This window comes from Syngnathoides biaculeatus, chromosome 17 (genome assembly GCF_019802595.1).
Source record: "Syngnathoides biaculeatus isolate LvHL_M chromosome 17, ASM1980259v1, whole genome shotgun sequence".
NCBI lineage: Eukaryota > Metazoa > Chordata > Actinopteri > Syngnathiformes > Syngnathidae > Syngnathoides > Syngnathoides biaculeatus.
Window position 1 is genome coordinate 10,117,485 of NC_084656.1, and position 25,003 is coordinate 10,142,487.

The 25,003-nt window shown below is 39.4% G+C and overlaps 2 protein-coding genes across 5 annotated transcripts; one reads left to right on the top strand and one right to left on the bottom strand.

The window, feature by feature from the left end:
* Positions 1-4,105: 4,105 nt before the first annotated feature.
* Positions 4,106-12,936, top strand: LOC133490788 (alpha-synuclein-like). Of its 4 annotated transcripts, none has more exons than XM_061801277.1 (6): positions 4,106-4,246; positions 7,617-7,768; positions 8,901-8,930; positions 9,340-9,482; positions 12,319-12,390; positions 12,467-12,936. In XM_061801277.1, exons 2-6 carry the CDS (start codon positions 7,648-7,650, stop codon positions 12,479-12,481), a joined length of 381 nt encoding a protein of 126 aa, XP_061657261.1. In that variant the 5' UTR covers positions 4,106-4,246; positions 7,617-7,647; the 3' UTR covers positions 12,482-12,936. The 4 variants fall into 4 exon arrangements, with proteins under 4 accessions (XP_061657261.1, XP_061657259.1, XP_061657262.1 ...); XM_061801275.1 differs by lacking the exon at positions 4,106-4,246 and adding an exon at positions 7,133-7,266; XM_061801278.1 differs by lacking the exon at positions 4,106-4,246 and adding an exon at positions 7,133-7,266 and having other exon boundaries at positions 9,340-9,371.
* Positions 12,937-13,447: 511 nt separating this feature from the next.
* On the bottom strand, positions 13,448-24,576 carry nop14 (NOP14 nucleolar protein homolog (yeast)). Its single transcript, XM_061802007.1, has 19 exons — positions 24,360-24,576; positions 23,109-23,291; positions 22,399-22,533; positions 22,183-22,324; positions 20,706-20,854; positions 20,495-20,632; positions 19,569-19,691; positions 18,787-18,918; positions 18,363-18,705; positions 17,506-17,636; positions 17,348-17,433; positions 17,125-17,260; positions 16,866-16,967; positions 16,576-16,729; positions 16,316-16,475; positions 14,632-14,779; positions 14,263-14,381; positions 14,035-14,190; positions 13,448-13,933 (listed from the first exon to the last, which is right to left on the bottom strand). The coding sequence occupies exons 2-19, from the start codon at positions 23,289-23,291 to the stop codon at positions 13,837-13,839; spliced, it is 2,634 nt and encodes an 877-aa protein (XP_061657991.1). The 5' UTR covers positions 24,360-24,576; the 3' UTR covers positions 13,448-13,836.
* Positions 24,577-25,003: the final 427 nt, after the last annotated feature.

Consider the following 25,003-nt stretch of genomic DNA (forward strand, 5'->3'; position numbering starts at 1 on the left):
TGTAAGAAGGGGCCCAATCATAAAACCAGACTGTTTACCTCCTCTCTAAATCTTGCGCCGCCTTGATTGAGGGGGCCGAGAAGAAGGCGGTCTGGGATACAAAGCACAAGGTCGGGACGGGTGGGAGTCTGCAGATAATGCACAAGCGAACCGTATGTGACCCCGTGAAAGCAGGAGACAGGAAGTGAATACAAGCGGGGTCAGCGAAGAGGCAGATGTTAGCTTAGCGCAGATGCGTCGTATGTTTTGTAACACACAGTGGAGCTCTGAGATCGCAGCGTTGGGAATTTGATGGCCATTTTTGTGGAAAATCCATCACTAAACTTGCACGAAACGGCAACTCACTATGCACGACCTCAGTGTACGTCAAAAAAACACTTTATCAAAAGATTAATCTTCTACTTTCGACACCAGTGTAAATCCGGCGAGATGGGTGACTCATCTGTGCGCCTGTGTCGGTAATTTCGGAGACCAGTGCAGCCCAGCGAATCCGACAGTTGGCCGGGTGTGCCTCTGTGTCAGCGTTTTCAGCCGCCTTCGTTTCCTGCCAATCAAGTGGCTCCTCTCATTCCCTTTAAATGTGTGGCATCTCAACAGTGATAATAAGTATTGTGCTTATTTTCATCCTTAAAGTATACTGCGTAAATGTACACTTTCTCTTTATATTTAGTTGATTAAATGTTCTTTGTATATTTTATTTTTGTTTAGAGTATTTTTTCTTTTTAAAAATAATTAAATGAGGTGATAGTTTTGCTTGATTGAAGTCTATTTATCTGCACAAATTTAATAAAAAAGCAACCTACGATGTAATTTTTTGTGGAAAAAATCAATTTAATTTTCTTCTTTTAGTTAATGCCTATGATTTTCTTTTGTTTGATCAAATCTGGTATATTTCTGCATATGAAGACAGGCTTTGTAGTTGCAGATTAAAACTAGCATTTGCTATTTGTTTTGTGTTTATTGAAAAAAAATGTTTGATGCGTTTTACTTCTGTGACGCTAAAAAGTGCTGCCAAACAAGGTCGACTAGGGTTATTGTTCATTTGCCATGTAGATGAAAAGAACACTTTAATAATTCATATTTAGAATGACACTCCCTTGAAAACTCATTAATTTCATACTCGTTTGGGCATCAATCATATTTTAACAACTCCACGTTTTTCTGTCGCTTGAAACTTTGATCTCATCTGTACTGTTGTAAATCAAGCATTAGTAAATATTCCAGAAAGGTAATATTTTTTTTTTAATTTACAAAAAAAAGATTAAAAAGAAGGATTATTTCCAGCGTAAATTATTAATAGTCATTTAAAGGTAAACTTAGTTGATGTTTAATTGAGCAGGTCAGCCTTGGCGCAGGACCCCCGTCTGATGTGCTTCCCCCCGCCCGGAGGCTCGGAGGGATTATGATGATTTTTTTTTAATCAATATTTCAGCGTTTATATTAGCATTATCCTCCTCAATGCTGTTCATGGAGGGAAAGGTCACGTGATGTGCGGGGACACCCTATGAGGGGTTGGAGGGGTCGGGGGGACTGCTTCCTGAGGACGCCATCAACGCACGCACACTGCAATATGGATTCATGGAATATTCATCGCCATTGGAAAGATGCGTCACACTTGATCTGCATTCGAATGTGCTGCGCGGCCTCCTGCAGGGTTCTTTAGGGAGCGCCAAGAAATGTGACTCAGTCGACAGCAAAACTCTGCCAAACTTGAGCTCTTCATCTTTTGTTTGTGCATGTGTTGGTTATCTATTTTGTTACTTGGTTACACCAAACCACAGCCACCTAACTCCAACACGAAAACTAAATCCGAACATTAATGTTCCTTCGACAAAGAATTCAACCCAGAGGAGATGTGGAGGACTAAAGTGAAGTCAAGTGGGCGACTGAACGGGATTTGATTTGTTTCCTTCCATTGATCATAACAAGGAATGCGAGGTTACTCGCCAACAAACGGATGTTAGAAAACCGCAGTTCTTTGTTTACATTCAACCATCAGCCAGGGCGAGTGACGTCAGGCACGCCGTGATTGCCGTATTACCCTTTCGGCATCTCAGCGTCCTTACACTGCTCAGCGCAGGCTTCACGCAACATGTATGTAGACTACGAAAGCAGAGGAAATAGCACTCTGGACCGTGAGCGAGACCACCAACAGGCCGCTGGTGGAACCGCAGGCAGCCAACATTAGAGGCGCTGCAGCCAACAATGTCGTATATTTTAATATTTGTGTTAAAAAGGTTAAATATTATTTGTGTCAGTTGCAGTTGTGTTTTTCATTCCTCGAAATCTTAACTGAAACATAAACCCCGATTTTAAAGGTAACAACTAATCTCTACCCAGCTCAACCCGAACCCATATTTTTTTTCCCACAGGTTCTACCAAAGAAAACCCATCAGCGGACCTCCCCGGCATGACTCAGCAGCTTGAAATTCAGGCGTTCTCGTTGCTCTCCCAACATTCTACTTGTTTTTTTTTTTTTTTTTGGTTTTGTTTTTTTTCTGCTTCACGCTTGCATCCAAACTGTGTCCTCGCTGCACTCTGAGCCTGGACGCCTTCCACCGATTGCAAAGGATGCAAAGTGAGCAGATTTCTCACATGCGTGGAGCGGAGAACCGAGCCAAATGAATAACATTTGTCAGATGAAGCACCTGCCAGTTGGGATTTTGGCTTCGGGGGAGTGCGGGGGATGAGCGCAGCGTTTAACCCTTTGATACAAACCGGCTCGGCTCGCTCCATTTTTTTTCCTTCTTTTTTTATTATTTGACATTTCGTTGACTGACAGCCAGATTACATCCACCTGTGTCGGCTGCCTGCTGTTATTAAACACACGCATCGTGGATATCCAGTTTAGCGAGCGTGTGTGAGCGCGTTACATTACGCAATAGCACCGAGGCCCCTTTGCCAAAAGGATTCTGGAAGCTTTTTTTCCCACTGATGCTTATTTCCCTGGCATGTAACATTAAATGAAAAAAAGAAAGAAAGAAAGGCAGAGAAGATTTTGCTGCAGAGCACCTGAACAAGTTTTGAGTTGGAACATTTCCTGGAACGTTTTTTGTAGCTATTACATACATGTTTTTTTGTTTGTTTGTTTGTTTTTTATCAAAGGAAATATCCGTTTTATGTGAAAACTTCTAACAAAGAAATAATATTTTTGTGACAGCTTTCATTAGAAAATAATGTGGAAAATCTCGAAGAAATTCTCTCACGCATTGTTGTGTTATTTAACAAAATTGATAAATAATAATTAAATAATTTTGGTGAACGTGACTGACCTGAAACAGGAAAGGTTTTGTCCGATTTGACTTCAGACAGTCAGGCAAAAAATTCATTATTGTATGTACACTTCTGAGTTCAACTGTGTATACAGTTTATATTACTTTTTTTAAAAAATATTCACGAGTACATACTTTTGAAAATGTCTTTGACTTCAGACAAACATGCACCCCCCCCTCCGAAAAAAATGGAATACTTTTGGAGATGCGATGTTTCAACACCTGGAAAAAAAAATCTCAGCCTTATTGCAGTTCAGTTGTATTTCCATTTTAAGGTCAAAATATTTGCATGTAATCATTAAGAACTGTGTTTTGAAACATTTCATCAACATCAATTAGTTGTGTAAAATTGATTTTCCTATATGTATTGAAGTACACTATTCAACTGTCCATAATGTGACGTTGTCTTAAAATAAGAAATTGGGCTTTTTTAAAACAAAACCTCTCTTATATTTGATGAACACACAAAACAACTTCAGCAGTACTGTGTTTTAATGTTGGTGGTGAATGAACAGCTAATATTTTTCTTTTTTTTTTAAATGTGGTACTTGGTGGAACAAGTTTGAGCGTACAACGTGCAGATCTCTGACGAACGTGCGGCACGTTGACTGTAAGCGCTGACTCAGAGCTCGAAGCATTACGACCATTCATGACCCTGCGGAACTCCCACGCGTGGCAGCCAAACACAGCGGTCACCGTGGCAACGGACACGCCGGCTGTGGGGCAACACTGCAAGGTGTGCGCGGAGTTTTTCATTCCTCTCGAGCAGCCCTTTGAACTGTGACGCCGGTTAGACAATGTCAGCGAGATAAGGGGAAACCCCCCCCCACAAGCTCGCCGCCACCACGGCAACCAGCAGACAAACAGCGAGGCGGCATGCCTGAGGACTCCCAGGAAGTCCTGAGGCTTCCCTGAAGCGCGTCTTCTTGTTGTTGATGTTGTCGTTGCTATAGTAGTAGCGGGCAGCCATACAGGTGAGAGCAGGTTCCTGCTTACCACATGTCACCGATAGAAATAGAAAGGGCAGCTTCGAGTCACTCGTCTTGAGGTCACGGCTCACGTTTTTTTCCCCATAACACAAATCATTACTGTTTGCAGTAGAACAACATAGCAACGATGTAACTTCCAATCGGCATTCAAAACTAAGTGAACAGGTCTGCCGAACCGGACGAGACCTTTAGGGATAAAAACAAAAAGCAGTTTTTTTTTTTTTAATTGCGTATAATTTTAAATAGCTACAGTTTTACACATTTGATTGCACAAATTTAGGATTTGAACCCGGGAGATTGAGGTGGATGTGCAAACCAGCCATCCACCATGTTGGCAACATGTAAAAACCATCCATCCGTGTTCTCAACCCCTTTTCCTCAAAAGGGTCACGAGAGTGCTGGAGTCAATCCCAGCTGTCATCGGGCAGGAGGTGGGGTACACCCAGAACTGGTTCCCAGCCAATCACAGAGCACGTAGAAACAAACAAGCATATGCACTCCCAATCACACTTAAGGCCTATTCAGAGTCTCCAATTAATACATCTTTTTAGGATGAAAATCCACACAGGCTGGGGGGCATGCAAACTCCTCACAGACGAGGCCAGATTTGAACCCAGATCCTCAGAACTGAGAACAACACTCTCAGCCGCTGCATCACCCAGAAACTACCACTTTATAGTATTGTAAAGAATTAATTGTAACTCCTTCTGGTGTATGTGACTTGGCCACCAGGGGTCAGTATAATACAGTCATGGAGACAAAATAAACAAGCGTTTCACAACTACTGTGACTCAGCTGCGGGAACATTCGTCGACTTTCACACAAGATCAATAATACATGCTTGTCTTGTTATATTGTCTGTCTACATGTGTTGGTGCACCGTGTCCAAATATCTAAATTGCTTAAGATGTTATAACACCGCTAGATTGATGCTATTTTTAGCACATTTTCATTGAATTAACTTGAGTTTGAAACGCAAGGTATTCATTTGGTCAAAAATAATATTATTTGTCCTTTTGTCAATTTAGTATATTAATACATCACATATCATTATTCCTTATTTCAATTTAGGTCCACCAATTTTGGGGTGAATTATTTATAAATAAAATCAGACTTTTCCCAAGCATACTGCTATTTGCTTGTATTTTTCCATTCAGTAGATTCATTATATAGCTCGCTACCTTGTTTTTCAGTCACTGTGCTCAGTCAAGAGCAAAAAGAGCAGACGTGTGAAGGTCGCGAGTTTGCAAACAAAAGCGTCTGTTGACGTCATGGTGGTTACGTGAACTTCTTTGAAGGAATGAAGTGAATTTGAAGCCTTTTGACTCAGATCAAAAGATCGTGTGGTGTGCTGACAACCCGCAGACATTTTTCGACGTCCTTCTCGACCCTTAAAGACTGCATCGACCCTGCGTGCGTGCGTGCGTGCGTGCTTGCGTGTGTGTGTGTGTGCGTGTGCACGTGGTTTATTCATGGCCGCCAGGGAGTCGTGAGGCGTGCAGCAGCGAGCTGCAAACACAAAGCAGCGCCATCTGCACGCCTGGAGCGCCTCCAACGTCAACAGCACAATAACACACACTCACGCACACACGTTTGTCAGCGGTTGCATGTAGCGCCTCATCTGGTCGCGTCAATGATGACGTTTGGGGGCCTAGGACTTTTTAATGACATTACATTTAAACGTGAGTAAAATTGTGCAATGCGGGAAATAAAATAAAGTGAAGTGTGTGTGTGTGTGTGTGTGTGCTAGTGTAAGTGAGAAGCTTGTTTCACAATTTCTTATATTGTTTTGCCCTTCCAGGCCACCATAACAAAACAGCGATTGGTTGCCACAGTGCCCAAATCAAATATGATAACTTGTTCTCATTTTTCACAAGCAAAAGTTGCAAGTGAGATATAACTTCCCTGTTTTTTTGTCTTTAAAAACATTGTTAGGCATAAGTATGTGCATGTATTGAGAATTATGATATGAAACGCTTTATGTGGATATAATGTTCTGCTGTTTTGTTAATGGGCTAAAATTAAGTAATAGTCATGGAAATGATCAGTATAACAAAAAGGAAACGTAATTCTGTTTTAAAATGACCCTAGTGAGTATGAGCATAACAAAAAATGACAAAAAAATGTAATGCTTAAAGAGAGCAGCATGATTTTTTGTAGATGAAAGAACAGGGGAAAGGGTGATAAAACAACCATTCAAAGCAAATAAAATGAAGGAAAAATTGCAAAAATATTTTGGGAAAACTCGGTCAAGACGAAGGGAAAAGTAAGAAAAACAGACTAAAAAAATGTTAAATAAGGAGGGGGGCATATAGAAATAAGGTAACAATAAGGTCAAGGAAAAGGAAAACAGAAGTGATTAAAAGAAGAAAAACAAAAGAAAAAATTCATGTCTGTGAAAAACCAGATGGTAAAGAAAACGCAAATGTAAAATGCAAACGAAAGTTGTCGGTAAAATAATAATGGGAAATATTGGAGTAAAAAAGATTAAAAAAAATAGAAGGGCAAAGATAGAAAAGGATATGGAAATACATATTGACACATTGCAAGCTGCTGAAGCGATGTATCAGCTTAGTGTCCTGTGGCGCCATCTTGCGACCACTTACTGCGTCACACGTCACAACACTTGGAAGAGCTTTTTGCTCAGTTTTTTTTCTCCCTTTTCTATTATAACTTGCCATTATTGCTGCATTTATGCCTTCCACGTCAATTATAACCGCATTTAACTTGTCCGGTCGCCTTTTTCTATTTGCACACTTGAGATTGCGGCACAACAAAACTCGACTTGTCATTGGCTGATCGTGTCGCACCTCCGCGGGTGCGTCGCATCCTGTAAGCATCACGGCCTGCGTCGGCGAGGCGTGCCCGTGCGTGCGTGTCACGCGTGGCTCCTGGGCGAATACACGCACGCTCACGAGCACACGCCCAGTTTTGGAGGGGGGGGGGCGAACAGGTTTTTCGGGGTAGTTTCCACCCGGAACGGAGAGAGGACCTGAACACAACAGGTGCGTGACTCTGCTGACATGCAAATTTATCATGCATTAGGGGAAAAAACACATTTATCCATGTTTATAAACGGCACCTAATTTGTTTTTTTTATGGCTAACGAAAGATGTATATATAAAAAAGACCCCCACCTATTAAAAAAAGATAATCGTAAAGAACGGCGCTCACCGATTGGGAGTTTCTACAGGTGGTTAGGATCTACATCCGCGGTAAGAAGTAGGGCGTCGTGGTAGTAGTTGAATGAGTGCGCCCACCTCACTTGTCACGCGTGACGTCTCACCAGCGGTGATTTCAGCCCCCCCCCCCCTTTTTTTCTTCTTCATTTCTTTTCTTTCGACTTACTGTGCAGTACTTGGGAAGAGTGCCAGGAGAGGCCTGACATGGAAGCGCTGAAGAAAGGACTGAACAAAGCCAAGGAAGGAGTGGCGGTGGCGGCCACCAAGACCAAGCAGGGAGTGAGCGGCGCGGCTGAGATGACCAAGGATGGGCTGCTGTACGTCGGTGGGTGCCTACAAGTGCCCCCCTACCCACCCCCGTCAAACCGCCATCATTCAGCGGCTGCTTTGCTCCATCTCGCTCGATCCAATTCTGGACTGACGGCTTCTTATTCTCTGGTGTTTTTTCCCCCCAACACCTTGAAAAGATGACCATTTTAAATATCCTATAGTTGCATGACTGGTAAATTATAGCCTTCAGTTTTTAAATTACATATTGTCTTTAAAATATTTTTAAATTAATTTTTATACATTTTTCGACACCTTTGCTCCTTTTAACCTTGACAAGCTGACAAAAACAATGTAAGTTTTAAGTTACTTATTAGGAAGAGCAGTACTCCAACCCTTTAACACTTAATTGCTAAAACTTTTTAAAAAATCTTTTAAGAACTTTACATTTTATACCTGCATAGATTTTAATGAAATAACTTTGCAGAGTAGTGGTTGTAGTAATGTTATAGCGTAGAACAAAATGGAACAGGTACATTTACATTTTTAATATTCAGTTTTTCACATGTACAGCACATTATTTATATTAATGAATGGCACCTTCAAAAAATCAAACATTAGTAAATTTCCCATAGATGTTTTATATTCGCTGTAGTTCTAGTATTAGTAGTTCTAGCCTTTAAAAATCATACATTTTGATTATATTTAAACATGCCCTCAATTGTGATCCTGTGAATCGTTTTGAAATACTAACTACTAAACATGACTTGGGGGGATATATATATATATATATATATATATATATATATATATATATATATATATATATATCCACACAGACACATCAAATGTATCTTTATCTTTATTGGTGGCTGTCATTGGTGCCCTGATAATATTTGTAGTGGAGCCTTGAAAATCATTTACATTTCTGTGACAAACTATTTTGTGCCTTTTGTTGTCATCCTACACATATTACATATATTAGTCTTTTTATATTAGTCTTTGGTTTTACATTAAATGGTCATACCAGTAACTTTTGAAATACTACCTATACATATATATATATATATATATATATATATATATATATATATATATATATACCATCCTGTATTTTCTGATTCTCTACTTATCACTCGTTCAGTGCAAATTGTATTGACACCCATCACTATTTTGTCTCCCACTTTCAGGCACTAAGACAACAGATGGCGTCACAACAGGTATCAGCAATCTTTTCTTATCTAACAAGAAGTACGATGTAAATTCGCAGGGAAAGTAGTAGGAAGGCGCTAGAGAGTATTTGCTTGAGCGTACCCCTGGGAAGTTGGAGTGTGACTGTCACAAACAAGCTGAGGGGACCCATGGGATCAAATTCCTGGGGGGCACCCATGCAGGAGCCCCACAGTCCATGTAATTTGACTAAATGCAAAAAAAAAAAAAAAAAATCATAAAAATGCCTTTCACAAATTAAAATAAGGCGAAGCAAAACAAGACGTGCTGGATGTGCAAAGCCACTAAATGCACAAAGACAATAGAGATAGTAAAGGGTGTGGTTGTGTGCTCTTAAGAGAAAGCAATACTACAATTGGAAGTGCCTCTTACCCACCCTCATTTCTTCTTTTTCAACAGTTGCCGGTAAAACAGTGGAGGGGGTGAGTCAGGTGAGCGGAGCAGTGGTTTCCGGGGTGGCCACAGTAGCCCAGAAAACAGTGGCGGGGGCGGGCAACATCGTGTCCGCCACGGGATTGGTCAAGAAGGATCCCGCCAAACCAGTAAGAACAAATACTTGAATGAATGAGTATGACATTTAGCCACGGCCAAACTTCAAGTGAAAAGTTGAAATGAAAATCCCATACTATCCTATCCAGATCCTCCTAAAACTGTAAGATAATCTTGCTAAATACAAAGTGGCTTAAGAGACACGCAAATAAATAAATAAAATAAAATAAAAGATTTGGAGCCAAATGTAATAAAGTTTAAAAAATTGTTACGAGTCGTAACATTTGTCAGAATCCCCACAGAAACATTTAAATGCTTCAAATAATACTTTGAAAAAATGACCAAGTCATAGTTTAACTTTATTCTCATTGACTTTGTTATAAAATGTATTTTAGTTTTAAAAAAATACTTTTTATTGGGGGGGCAGGGGGTTTGGGCTTACTTACTATATACTTAATATATGCATACAGTACATAACTGTAAAAATGTTTTACTAGGAAAATGACTCGTATCAAAATGTTTTAGCTGAAACAGTTTACAATCACACTGATTAATCTCGAATTTATCTTGCTTGAAAATATATGAATAGAGGAATTTTGAAAAAGAGCCACGCAAAGCTCCGAATAATGCAGTATTATCAGTCTTCTCATCATCATTGCTGTAAGAATGTTATGCATTTTTTTTTGTTTCCAGATTAAGGACATATGTCCTGTTTTTATTTTATTTTTATAAATATATATATATATATATATATATATATATATATATATATATATATATATATATAATTTATTTTTTATATTTTCACTTATTTTACTTTATTAAAAAAACAAATTTCAAGCACCAATTGTTTTCTTCCTGTTTTTGAGATCGTAGGGTGAAAGTTACAGCTAGCTACTAGTGTGGACTGAATGGGAGGCAACAAGGGGGAAACAAAATGTATTTTGAAGGTAAAAACCAATCAGTAACATATTGATGGAAAAAAGAAAACTAAAGTAGTTTGTTTTTGTACTGGTGAATGTCAAAATGTTAAATTATGAACTATTTATTAACTGAACTAGTTTGTTTTTGGAACGATGAAATAAAGTTTGAACTAGAACATGTTCGAAAAGGAACTTTCCCCAAAACTGATTCTGGACATCCCAATATATATCACAGATTATTTTTTTGCATTGTCCAATGTCATTTTTGCATAGTAGCAACTTTTTCATGTTATGTAAAGTATTCCCATAGGTTAATGTCTTCCTCAAGTTTGTTTTGTTTTTTGGGGGGGAGGAGCCATTTCCCAAGATTGACAGAAAGCTTAAATTCTGCAAAAGCAAACTCCTCAGAGTACGCCTTAATGGAATCAGGGACATTGCTTTTGCCCACTTGGGCACAGAAAAGGACCTTCCCCGTGAAAGGGAATTCATATTTCCTGTCGACGCATCCTCATCCTTCATTTTGTGCCTGTGCACATCTACTCAAAATGGCCGTTCGACCTTGAGTCGTTCGTCGTGACTCGTCCTCATCTTCTTAGTCATTTTCACAGTCGTATGCTTTGCCGTGTTGCTCACTAGTCAGGAGGAAGATTTCACCCTTCCAAATAAATCAATAACATGATTGTCTATTTAAATGAAAGATCACAGCATCCCTTCACCGGGTTGCAATCCATCAGCCATCTGAGTGTTAAGATTCTCAGGAAGTGACAAGGAAAGTGTTCGTTGGTCCTTGCAAATGTACTTGAACATGATAACACAGAGACAGACGCGGCGTTTATTCAGGCGATTCGGCCCAAGGGACGCGACACACCACCTGGAATGTGAGCCCACGTCGTATGACGAGCCCAGCTGGCAGGAGGAATGGAACCACAAACGGGCAGGCGGACAGCCGGAGCGGCATCTTTCCTTTACACGTCCTTGCCATTTATCAGGGAGGATCATTAAAGAGTGACACCATGTTGCCAGGCGACTTGTAAAGCCCACAAAAGGATTGGTAAAAGTGCTTGGAAGTGGTAATCTGTAGGGGGGGGGGGGGGTGGACTGTCAAAGACTACACTTCTAGATTTTAGTGGGAACAGTTCAGGGAAGGTGCTCAAAGGTCTATCTGGGTCTGCTTGGAGAGGTTTGATGTGGTTGAAGTCGGGTAACCCATGACAGAAAATGGGGTGGGAATATTTCAGGTTTTCAGACATCCTGTTATCACAAAGCGTTGAAGAGCTACACCCAAAGGAATACGAGAGAGAAAATAGCCATAACATTACATATATATTTATGCTCTACTATGAGTTTATTTTTTGTAATTTTTTTAATGTTTTGAGTTCAATTTCAAATTGTGATATATATATATATATATATATATATATATATATATACACACATTTTTAACCAATATTAACTTTTTATTCTCATTCACCCACTCTCATCTCTCACTAAAACTTTACATTTTACTAACCTTTTAGCGTTTTTCTCGTGAAATTCCAGCTGCATTGTCTTAATTGTCAAACTCTTTACAAAGTTTTTCTCACAAATGGACTCAAACGTACTTACAATTTATTATAATTAGATTGTTTTCATAAAATTACATCTGAATTTACATAAAACTGAATTTTTTTATAGTTTTGAATATAATCTATGCCTATTCTTAGAATGTTCTAGATCTTGATCGCGATAACTTTTATTCTCATAACACTGTGGCTTTATTGCCATAATATTTCCAAACAATTCTCTTGATAATTATATTTTTTTTCTCAGAAAAGGCAGATTGTTTCGCATCGAAATACAACTCATTTTCATGTTTCATTTTAGTCACAATGTGTGGAAGTTTTGCTCGTCACATTGTTGAAGGCGATTATTGATTGGTGGAAAATGGCAGAGAGAGAAATGATTTGGAAAATGTGTCATCTTCCAGAGTGACGAAAATTCGGCTACCCTAGATGCGGCCGGGTCACCGGTGGATACCAGCACCAGCGAGGCCACAGAGGTAGGACACCATTAAAATTCATCAAACACTTCCAATGGATGTGAGTGATGACGCCTGTTCTCGTCTTCTCTCGTAGGACGACACAGACTGAACATGTTTTAAGATGGATTATCGGAACATTCCATTTATCTGCCAAGTCCCGTCGTGCCTCGTCTTGGTTTTCTATGACGTCCGTGCGTGTGCTTGTGTTTGTGTGTATCTAAAATTGTTGTACCGAAAGATGTTGGATGTTTGTATTGTGTGTGCGTGTGTGTCTTTCGCACATCAGCAAATGGACCTCAGGTGTCTTGTTGTTTTGTAACATTGATAATGCAACGTTAGTATCGCTGTGTGTGCGTGCGCGTCAGTAAATAGCACATGGAAGTAGACCACAATTAAAACCACCTCGCGATATGAACAATGACATTTTTCTCTATTTTTGCTATAGGGTCCATTTGTTTGTCCATATTGTATTTTCATCATGAAATCGAAACACAAGAGTATGGATGATGTCATATTGGAATTTAGATGTTGAATAAAATGTGTTTAAGAACTGTATATGGCCCAGGAAGCTGACTTTTTTGAAAAATTAGAACATGATAAACACTTGAATAATAAACATTTCACATTAAGAAGCTTGCATTTTATGAATATGTAGCTATGTATTTCTGGCCTGATTGGGGAAAAAGTGGTGTTTATGCATTCTAGAATCAATTCATAATCTTTTTTTCCACAAATAATGACATTTGCTGAAGTAGGTGATTGGGGCAAGAGTTGATGACACTATTTATGCAGGTAGCAGTAATTCTCTATATATTGCGTACAACAATTATATTTCGATTTTTTTCCTCCGACAAATAATGATGTAAAAACACCATGAACAAATTTAAAGGTGGGTTTTGTAGAACACAATTTCAATATTTCTTCGATGAAAGTTCATTTGAGGCACTGTAATGGCATAGTGTTTGAGTTTTGCAAGTTTATGTATAATTTAAGTTAGGCATACTAAATGAAAATGGTACAAATTAAAATAAACAGTTCCAAATCAACATTTGCGCACAAATTGGAGCTGAAACAATCATGTCTGAATAGAGGCTTTACTTGCAATTTAAACATTTGTTTTTGCATATAGTTTTTTTTAAAAGGCCCACCTGACCTTTGCCAAACAATTTGAAATGTTAATGTTTAAATGACATCTACATTTAACACCAGAAACTGCTCTTTCTTGTATCAGACATTTCATTAGGTACACCTAGTCCTTGTCTGATAATTATTGATGACTTTCACTGAAAATGTGCCAGCAAAAAAGACGTTACCAATACATTATTGAGGAATTTGTGTATTGTAACATGACGACTTCCGTGTACGTGTGGAGTTGACACAAAGGCCAAGATGAAAATGTCCCAAACTGTGGAGTTGTAGTTAAAAAAGTAAAAAAAAAAAACCCCGTTTGTGAGGCAGGAGCATTCACTTCCTCTTCCTCCTCTTGAGGGCCTTCCACTCTCCCTCTTGCATGGCCAAGCTGCCAAAGAGCTCCTTCACCTTCCTCTTCCTTTCCGCGTCCCTGTAGGTAAAAGCAGTAAGTATGGATGTGGCGTTAAGTGGGAGCATGAGGGTGAACGTCAGCCACGGGCTGCGGCAAACTCGCGTGACGATAACACGTACCGTTTCATGACGTCGTTGAGCTTCTCAGTGGCCAAGAACCGGGCGTCCTTCCTGATCTCTCTCAGGGCTCCCTTGAACTCCTTCTTGTACTTGTGACGCAGTCGGTGCTCTTCCTTTTGCTCTCTGGTCACGCCGCGCTTCTTCCCGTAGTCCAACCTGCCCCAAAGAACATGTAGCACTAACTAAAATACAACAGGTCTTATACGGGCACTTTTTATCTTCACGTACACCGTCACAATCTTGGGCGTGAAGAGTTTCAGAGGCACAGGCTTCTTCTTGTCGAACACCAGGCGGCTGTGAGCTACGCGAGCGCCGCCGAGGACCTCCAGGATTTTTGTCCGAAGCTCCTGCAGCACAATTTAAGGACACGAAGACACACAAGAAGATAGCTGGGATTTTAAGGTTTTCGTCACATCCTGAAATTCTTCTGGGCTCCGTTCAAAATCACCTTGTTATATTATTGATATTTATTATTGTGTGTTTTCCATACATCATTAACATTAGATTGTCATTATAATTAAAGAGAAATACGACTGTTTAATCATTCAAAGTAATCTACGTTGGTATAATGCAAGATAAGAGTTAAAGCCAACCCACCATTAAAGGCCCTGGTAATAAATCAGAGGAAAAGTGTTGAGAAAGCAACACAGTGATTGGCTGGAAGATGTGTGTGAAGCAAGCCAGGTCCTTGAAGAGCACACAGCATCTGTTTAGCAGCTCCATGCACATGGACACGCACGACAACCTGACAACAACAACAATGCGGAATTGTTGAACATTTAGACACACAGGATTACCAAATCATCTTTCCAAAAAAAGTAGGGAAAAAAATATGACAAATGCTTTAACAAAGTTTCACAATTCCTGTCAAACAAGAACAAGAATAGAATGTGTAAAATGTCTACCTAAAAATAAGTTTAAATTAAAAATGCATACAAAACAATAAAAACACATTTTAAACCCCCCCAAAAATACTTTGAATTTGGTTCTAATCAGGCTAAAAAAAGATGATTAAACCAAATTACATTTTTGACATCCATAAAAATGGCTTTAAAATAAAAAAAAATACACAATTAATCAAATCAACTTAAATGTTACAGAAATACTTTCAAATTGTAATCCATTCCAAATCATCAAATTCAATTTATATTTTGACATCTCTAAAGTATGTTATATAGACAAAAATTTATTTAAAAATAATTAAAATTAAACATGTTTTAAATTGGTACAAAAATTTAAAAAATGAAAAGAAATATAAAACCAAAAGCCAAATTGAAATTATTAGATGAAAAAATATAGGTAACACAGCAATCCCTCTCGACTGAATTCAGTGCATCGCAGATTTCCAGACACCACCTGCCACAACCCCCCCCCCCCCCTCAAAAAAAGACAGAACGCTACGCACTAATGCGCCATACCCGGCGCGACGACCTGGACCAATGAAGCAAAAAATAAAATAAAAATAAAATCAATAAATAAATAAACAAACGAACAAATTAAAAAAACGCCAGCATACATTATGCACAGTACTGTAGCGGGAAGCCGCATTGATGAGGTATTATGCAGGATCCCCAGCAAGACGACAAGGACCTACGAAGCAAATTAAAAAAAAAAAAAAATTTACCCCCACTTTGCGGTTTTTTACTTTTCGCAGGTGGATCTGGTACCAATTAACTGTGAAAAACAAGGGATTACTGTAAAACTAAATGCGTTAATATTGCGGTGGCACATTCTGCTGCTTCTCATGCAGACGGTGTGGGTTTGATTCCTGGGCCCTATATCTAGCTAGCCACTGTTAGTCTCAAGTTAAAGTTTAAAAAATAAAAAAAATAGTGGGTTGTATAAGGAAGGCCATTAGTTGCAAAATCTTGCCAGTGACTTATTGTGATGACCCCTGATGGGCCAAGGCGAAAGTCACAACGACAAGATAATAAAAGAAAATAAGACTACCCATTTACCATGCATCAAGTCACTCAAATGTATGGCCAAGTATAACCTTAATGTAGCCCACCAGACAACTGATAAGATTTAAACAAGAAAGAAAAGAAAAACATTGCCTGAAGCACACTAAGAGTGATGTTCCACTACCTAGAGGGGAAAAGTGAATTCTCTTTCATTTGTCAACACTGACAAAAACCGAAGAAAGAGATTTCAAGTATTGTCATTCTGATAACAAACAATGAAATGCACACCGTACAGATTACAGCGGCTAAACCCTAAAGAAGAAACAGGCCCCCTGAGAATAACCAGTTCCCCTGTTGTGATTAAGTCTGCTACGGACCTGTAGTGATCTCCATCAATGTCATTCATCAGCATCAGTCCCTGCGTGCCAGACAACGGCAGGGTTTTGCCGCTCCAGCTCTTCCAAGATTCAGAGTTCGAAAGCACCAGCAGATTGCTGTGTTTCCCTGCCCTTCTAAAAGGTGGAACAACGCTGTAATCTGCAATGTCAAGTTTAAAAAAATAATTATTATTCTTTAAAAAAAAGTTTTATTCAAGATTGCTGATAACTAGACAGCTTGAAGATGAGATAGCATCTACCTGTGGAGGACTTGTCCTGCACAGCTAGGTGTAAGGTTCCGGCCAGGAAGTTGATGAGCTCGGGCAGGAAACGCTTGGAAAAAGAGACGTACTCCACTGCCAGACAGCACAACACTAAACCAGATGTCAAGTCCTCTAACGATCTCACCGGACACTGCACACACATCATTTGCAGTCTTTAGACTGGAATAAACCGGGTGAATACTAGTGTCCAGTCGTTTGAAGAAGAAGAAAAAAACATTAGCATGACTTGAAAGCAGTCACACGATGGAAGAAAAATGACTTTGTACCTTTGTGAGCGCTTGACTAATGAAGAGTAAAGCTGGTGTGGTGACAGGATGTCGGAAATCAGACGTGGGAAACAGCAGAGCTGCCACCTTCAGGTAAATTAACTAAAAGCACACACAAATATGTTTCAACGCGCATGATAGAAACAACATACCCCAAAACATTTTGCGTCATCTAAAATTCTTGACAGATAAAACCAAGTTTAATGCCACAGAAATGGACAAATTAGGCAAAAATAAGGCCCTCAATCATCAATAATACCATGTCTAATGTTGGGAAAAGAGCGTTCCCTTTGACTTCAAGCACTTCTTCCATGCTGTGGGCAGCATCTCCAATGATGGTCTGCATGGACTTACAGGCTGCTTCCGGAAACATCTGACACAAGCTGTACAGCTCTCTACACAGATGATACAAGAAGCAACAAATAATTTATTGAAGGGGGAATTTAAATTGAATTTAATTGAAAACACAAAAGTCAACTGACGGAATAAGCTTGTCAATGGTGGTGAGTTCAGGCGGACTCCGACAAGCCAGTTCTCCCAGGTACTCCAAAAGAAAACCCAAGAGTTTCTGATACAAAAGGTTAGATATTAATACATAATTAGTCATGATAACCCACAATAAATGAATCCACTTTGGTACCTGTAGTTTTAGCTTATTCCCCACAGCCAGACTGGGGTGGTTGGACTTCTGAGTCCGGGCCACGATGAGGCGCTGGTTGTCTGGGGTGTGACCCTTAAGTAGCTTTTCAAGGTCTTTGGTGGATTCTGGAACTATATTTAAGACATACAATATGCTAACAACAAGATGCTAACCCAAAGCATAACAATAGTAGAAGCTAATGTGCTGATTTTTTTTTTTTTAAATTACATGTCTCCTACAGGTACATCAGACTATTACAGAGCTAATGTTAGCTAATAAAACATAATATCTATCTCGAGGGGCTAATACACTGCTGATATAAGATGCCAACACAAGTCAATAAACCTAATACCTCAGGAAATTCACTTCCTTCCTAGCTCATTCTTAAAATTTATTATTTAGGTTTTTGGGTCCGGATGACTGTTTTTTTTTTTTGTCCAATAATGGGGAAAGTACATTTCTTTAGTGGTTCTACTTTAAACTGACAACATGGCAGTAAAGAGCTAGTTTTCAGGAATATAGTTTTGTTAGTTAGAATTAGTTTGGGTTTACTGTGATAAAAATGAGCAGGAAAAAAAAGTCAACTCAAAATAATGTTCGAAGGCGATCGAAACCAAAGGGAATAGAACCAAATTATTGCATTTGAAATGCAGAAATACAGCAGCAATTTCTTTAGTAGAAAGAGGAGAACATGACCATTTGCCACGCATATATACCCTAACTCCTGGTACATTGTGAAATTCAATATTCACACACAAAGTCAACAGGTCAGAAAGCCAACAATAGCAAAATGATCCAGGATAACGAAGTCCACATCAAAACTTTGCTAACATGCTAATCAAACAAAGCTTTGTTACCACTGAACGTGTATGGAAGTTCTGCTTTGGCTGCTTCCTGCTGGGCCTTTCTCTCCTCTTTTGTCTGGTTTGGTTTGATCTCCTCATTCTCCTCTGCTTCACTTTCTCTCTCCGACTCCAAGTCTGAATGACTGTCCTCCTCCTCCTCTTCATCATCATCATCCTCCTCTTCTTCTTCTTCATCATCATCATCATCATCCTCCTTTTCATCATCATCATCCTCCTCCTCCTCTTCATCATCCTCATTGCAGACACCATCTTCCTCCTTTGACTCTCCTTCCTCAGATTCTTCCTCTTCAGCTTCTCCTCCTTCAGCATCCTCCTGAAGATTCCACTTGCCATCCTATACAATAAAGCAAACACATACACACACCCGCATTGCTGTGTAACAAGTGTTGTGTTCACGTATAATATATTATGTCACCTGATAGGCTAAAGTTTTCTTGTCCTCTTTGTCAAGGATGAATCCGTCATTGATATCATCGGCCGACGCGTGACTTCGACTGGGCAAACCTTCCACCTCATCATCGCCCATCATCCTCCTCAGTCGATCCGCCTTTGAAAAAAGTCAGGGGATGAGGGAGGGGAGGCATTTCCGTCACGTGAGATGTCACCAATTCTTCAGATTTCAAGTCAGCGAGCATATTAAGGATTAACTGAAGCGTATTGTGCATCTTCTTTTACTTTTTCTTCTTTTAAATCACAGGTGTCAAACTCAAGGCCTGAGGGACAGATACGGGCCCCAACATGATTTTATGTGCCTCGCGAAGACAAATACAGTTTCCATTTCCGTGTTTCTTGTAAAAATCTGTACCAAACATGAAGAGTTGAAAAACACATTAGCCTTGATTTTTGATTCCAAAACTGCTTCATAAATTATGTAAACATGATGAGACGATTAAACATTTTACTTGTTTCACAGTCAAAACAGCCCTCTGAGGGAAACCCAAACTTCAACGAGGCCTGCAAAAAAATGAGTTTGCTACCCCTGACACTTGTGACACGTGATTTGCCTTCGCAGGCCACATAAAATCACGTGGCGGGCCGGATCTGGCCTCCAGGCCTTGGGTTTGACACTTGTGTTTTAAATTATTGTATCACACACTGGGAAACATGAAGAGTTCTCATTTTCTAACAAAGCTACCAAGAAAGAGAACCTGTGGTACAGAGCAGATGCTCGTTTAGAATGTCATTTTGTGATCACACCTCCAGTTTCTGCAGCTTCTCCCGCTCCTCCCTGGCAAGCTCCTCCGGGGTCTTCATCTTCTCCGTGGGCTGAGCCTTCATCTCAAAGCCTAGTTCCCTCACCATCTTGTCATACTCCTCCAGCTACGCAAACATACATGTAAAAAGTCAGCTCAGTGGGCATTTGTAACTCAACAAGTATTATTGTCTTGTTTTTCTTTTGCTCGTCTCGTGAAGGTAGAAGTGTGATGATAAACACAAGAGGGGAAATAGAACTTGAGCTATCCACTGTCCAAAGAAGACTTTGAGAGAATTATACAGGCCATAAAAAATTAATCTCCCAGACAGAGGGCGCACCCCAAAAAGTTTGAAAACAGCTGATCTAGATATAAACGCAATGAAATTAAAGATCAACTATTGAACATGTGTCTTATAATAATCTTTTGTTCTCAGACCCAAATTACGTGAGTATACAACAATAACAAAAATTAACCTTGTCGTTCCAATACTTATGGAGGGGACTGTATGCTCCTTGTCTCCAATTGTCAGAAGGTTGAAATTACCATGACATCAAAGCTAGGCAAATGCACTTAGCTAGCCTCAGGCGTTTCACATTAAATGTTAGCCATGAGCTATCAGACTTCTGTTTTTACTGTATATGGCTTGATTAAACATTTACATGTTTAAAACTGTCGTAAATTTGTGTCTAATTCCATTTTTTTGTTTTATGTGTTTGGCTGCAATTCAAAACTGGAGGTCTAGCACACCCAATGGCTTAGTGAAGATAAGTGATATAGAAGATGGAATGAAACCATCCACTGGATCTTTCTTTCGGTTGGAGGATTCAAACCTGCGTTATTTTGGCCAACATCTAATTTTTAATTCCTCTCAACCACTTTGGCCTCATTTTCAAATCAATGATAACATTGTGTAGCTGGTGGTCCCACTTTTGGTTTAGCTTGCGGCGTATCCTCCCGCTGAGCTTTGGGCTTCTTGAGCACCATGAGCGCCTGGATGCTCTTCCAGTCTTGGTCCAGCTTCTCCGTCAGCTCATGCGCCTCCTCCTTTTGCACCTGTCGCTCCCTCTGAGAGGGAAGAGGAGGATGACGGTTATATTTGTCGTATCACATGGTTTACATTGGTGAGGGGGCTACTCACCTTTTCCTGTTTGGACTTGTGAATGAGCTCCTCGATCAGCTCTTGTCGGGACTTGGCCTTCAGACCTCCCTCGTCATCCGGGTCCTCCCCGGAGTTCTTCTTCCTGAGAAGGCCCCCGCCACCGCCGAAGTGAGAGGCTGTCAGCTCAGCTAAAAGGTTCAAAATTATGTTTTTAATTCATAACATGGCTTTTTTTAAGCACAGTGGAAATTGGTGCCCCACTGCAAGCATCCTGCAACGGCAGAAAGAACTTTAAATGTTAGGCCAAATTTGTAAACTGGCTTACGCATTACAGATCTCTTTTTTCACTTTCCATAGTTGAATATTTGTTTTCTTATTCAAAAGTTTTAATTACTTTGCCACATGTGTTGTGTAATTTACATATTTAGGACAAATTGTTTTGGCGTAATTTGAATGTCATTAATTATATTGATCGGTAAACAATTACACTGTGGATTTTTATTTTTACTTTATTTTTTGATTCATCCAAGATTGCATTTTGATTGCATGACAAAATTTAGGACAAATTGTTGTTGGGTAATTTCAATGTCATTAATTATATTGATCGGTAAAATATTACACTGTGGATTTTTTATTTTTACTTTATTTTCTGATTCACCCAAGATTGGATTTTGATCACATGACAAAATTTGAGATCGTTTTAAACAATATATTTGTATTACCTTATCCTTTTTCAATGCCTTTATTTACGGTAATTGATTTCTTTTTTTAATTAAGATGGGGCTATTTGTTAAATTTGCTGTATCCACTCATCCATTCATCTTCTGAGACGCTTATCCTCACAAGGGTCGTGGGAGTGCTGGAGCCTATCCCGGGGAGAACATGCGAACTCCACACAGGTGACGCCGGGATTTGAATCCCGTTCCTCAGAACTGTGAAGCTACTGCTCTAACCAGTCAAGCTGCCGTTTTATGTCATTTATGTAATTAATGTATTGATTTATTCAACCACAATGGGGATTTGTCTGAAATTCATTTTGTTTGGTACTATATTTTACTCTCGAGTAACTTAAGAACAATGTTTGTAAAATACTTTATTAGTTTAAAGAACAATATTTTCTTTATTATTGATTTTTGTATTAAAGACGGAAATTCTTGAAAAACTAGTTTTTTTAATTGTTGATCATCTTAAAGATTATGCCTTTTTCATTTTGTTTTATTGATTTGTTTATATTAGTTATATCTATTCAGACTATTCATGATTAAACGTTTTTCTCTATCCAAGCAATTTATTAGACTTCAAATATTATTGATAAATATTTTTTGTAAAAATGTAGTTAACTTATTTGTAGTTTTTTTTTCTCAATTAGTAACTTGGGAAAAAAGTGTTCCATAACAAATACATATTTTTGTATTTCTGCACCATATTTTGGATTATAAATATAGGAGATTTGACTTCAGAAAATCTGATATTGAAAAGCTCTCTCTCTTCTGCTGTAGGCTTGTATCGCTCTCACCTGACAAAACTCCTTTCTCCCCTGACTCGTCGTCGCTGTTCACCATGTCAGTGAATCTCTCGATTTCTGACAGAGATTGTCCGTAATGAGTTAGCTCTTCCTCCTCGTTCAAGTTGTACATGTCCTTCTTCTCGTGGGCACGCTGGAATGCGCCATTTAAAAGACAGTCAAGACATTTTACCAGTGAAATGATTGTAAAATGGCAGCAAGACTCACCTGTCTCTCCATGGCAAATCTCTGCAGGATCTTGTCTTCGGGCGCCATCTTGGAATCATACTCCCCGAGGCGCCTGTCTATGAACTTGCTGCTTTTGTTCTTCTGCCTGTACTCCTTCAAAAGGGTCTCCTTTCTCTGGTGGAGTCAGAAAACATAATCCCATGAGATTTTCTTTTGTGTACTGGTAGCAGAAGCCCCAAACCCCACTTCTTTGAGAATCACTGCCAGTTCTTTTTCTCTGACATCAGTAGTTGAAACTCTTGTTTCACAGTAGTTTTCTTATTTCTAGACTATACATCAGAAAAGAAAGTTGACATGCCAATTAAAAGAGAGTCCACCAATGTCGGCTACAGGAAAGAGGGGCAATTTCCACAGAAAAAGAAATGAAAACTGAGGCCTACGCTACCATAATAGCATGAAACTGCAAGCACGGTATGTAATATCTAGCATGAAAATGACAATAAAATTTTGACATGCAACGGTTTTCTGTTCTTTCCTCATTACATGATGTGAGGAGTCTTCAAAGGTTTGGTAGTTTTACTTTATTTTTGTTTTGTTACACAGCAGTTATTTTGGCACTTTGTATTACAGGAATTGTTGGAAATGTCACTCAACACACAATAGACGGTTTGTGATATGTGACACCTGGAACAGAATATTTCACTATGTGGACCGAAAAACATGTACAGTTGTTGTTTTTGGAGTCTCACCTTGTTGATGGCTTTGGAGCGGGACACTCCCGGGAGGCCCACATCATGCTTGGTTTTCCTCCCCAGAACATCAAACTTCTTTCGGTTGATTTTCACCTCAAAAGGGTTATTCTTGATTTCAGCAGAGGCCTTAACTTTGCGAACTTTGTCAGCCACGCTCCGCTTTTTGGGGGTTTTCCCCATCTGAAAGAATCCTTTGACATTAGCACTTGATATGAACCACCATTATTTTGTGAATGTGTGTTATTCTGTTCTAAATAGATGGTTGTTATTATTATTATTCAGCCCACCACTTCAACATAAAAAGCTTAAACTTATACAAGACATCTGTGTAACTATGTTTTATATTATTTAAATACCCACTTTTCCATGAAAAAAATTTTCATTGAGACATGTAACCTTCCACCTATCTTATTTTACAAAGAAAAACCATTCCACAGTCAAACCATTCAGCTCAATGAGGACATGATTATCACATTAACCAAGATTACCAGAAATTTTTCATTTCATATATCCCCTGACAAAATTAATTTATTAGGACAATTTCACCCTCTCTTTCCAGGGGTCTCAACTGCTCCAAACCATTACCACAAAAGAGTTAAAGGTGATTTAGGTTACAAATTGTGAAATAAGAATTCCAATTTTTGGCGCAATTGTTTCATATTTCCCATGACAAAATTTCCAAATGAATGGAGACAAACTGACCTAATTTCACACATTTCTCGACCGATTCTGACCATTCCAACTTGGAAATATTTAGCTCGTTCACCATATTTTGGGAACTATTTTCAAGTTCCAAAATTCCCAATTTCCCCAGAATTCCACATCTGAAAAAAGGCTTCGCAACTTCACAGTCTATTCAAATTTGTCAAGCTATTCAAACCATTCCTAAATCAAAAGGTTCATCTCAAAAACGTATCCAATGTAAAAAAAAAAATGGAAGTGGAACGATACCTTTCCTTCCCTTCCATATAACATTCTCACACAATTCCATCTTCTAGCTGTTCGGCGCATCATTATACGATTAGAGAAATTCTAATAATTAAAAATTTCGATACGGTAATCCCCAAATAGAGACATTTTACATATTCACGTTCATTTCAACAACTTCAACATTCAAGTTAAGCGTCAGGGCTTCAGCATTAAAGTGTTGTAGATGTCACTAAGTGGAGAGATTATTATTATTATTATTTAGCATTGTTAGCAAAACTATTTGCAGAACCGTAAACAACCCATCACTTGAGAGTTTACCGTTTATGTCGTGCAGAGTCAAACTAGAACATCCAGAACAAAGAGGGAATTTAAACACTAATGGGTAACGACGCGTAGTTAAATAACTAATAACGTAGACTTAATCCGCGTTGCTGCGCTTGAGATTCACCGAAAGGATGCACGAGATAGTGTGAAAGTTCAAAAACCAGAGGAAAATAAGCAGAGCAAAAAAGAGCGTCCTTCTGGCCGCGTTTCCTACAGCGCCACTACAGCGGTCATACATAGAATTACAGAGCTGACACGTCCAATGGAGGCTAATGATCCATCCATCCATCAATTTTCTTCACCGCTTGTCCTCACAGGGGGCGCGGGAGTGCTGGAGCCCATCCCAGCTGTCAACGGGGTCTCTCCTGCCTGTTGACAGCTGGGATAGGCTACAGCACCCAAGCGACCCTTGTGAGGATGAGTGGTCCAGGAAATGGATAGATGAGCTAAAAACATCCATCCATCCATTTTCTTGGTCGCTTATCCTCACTAGGGTCACAGGAGTGCTGGAGCCTATCCCAGCTGTCAACGGGCAGGAGGCGGGGTACACCCTCAACTAGTTGCCAGCCAATCGCAGGGCTCATGGAGACAGACACCCACACTCACAATCACACCCAGGGGCAATTTAGAGTGCCCAA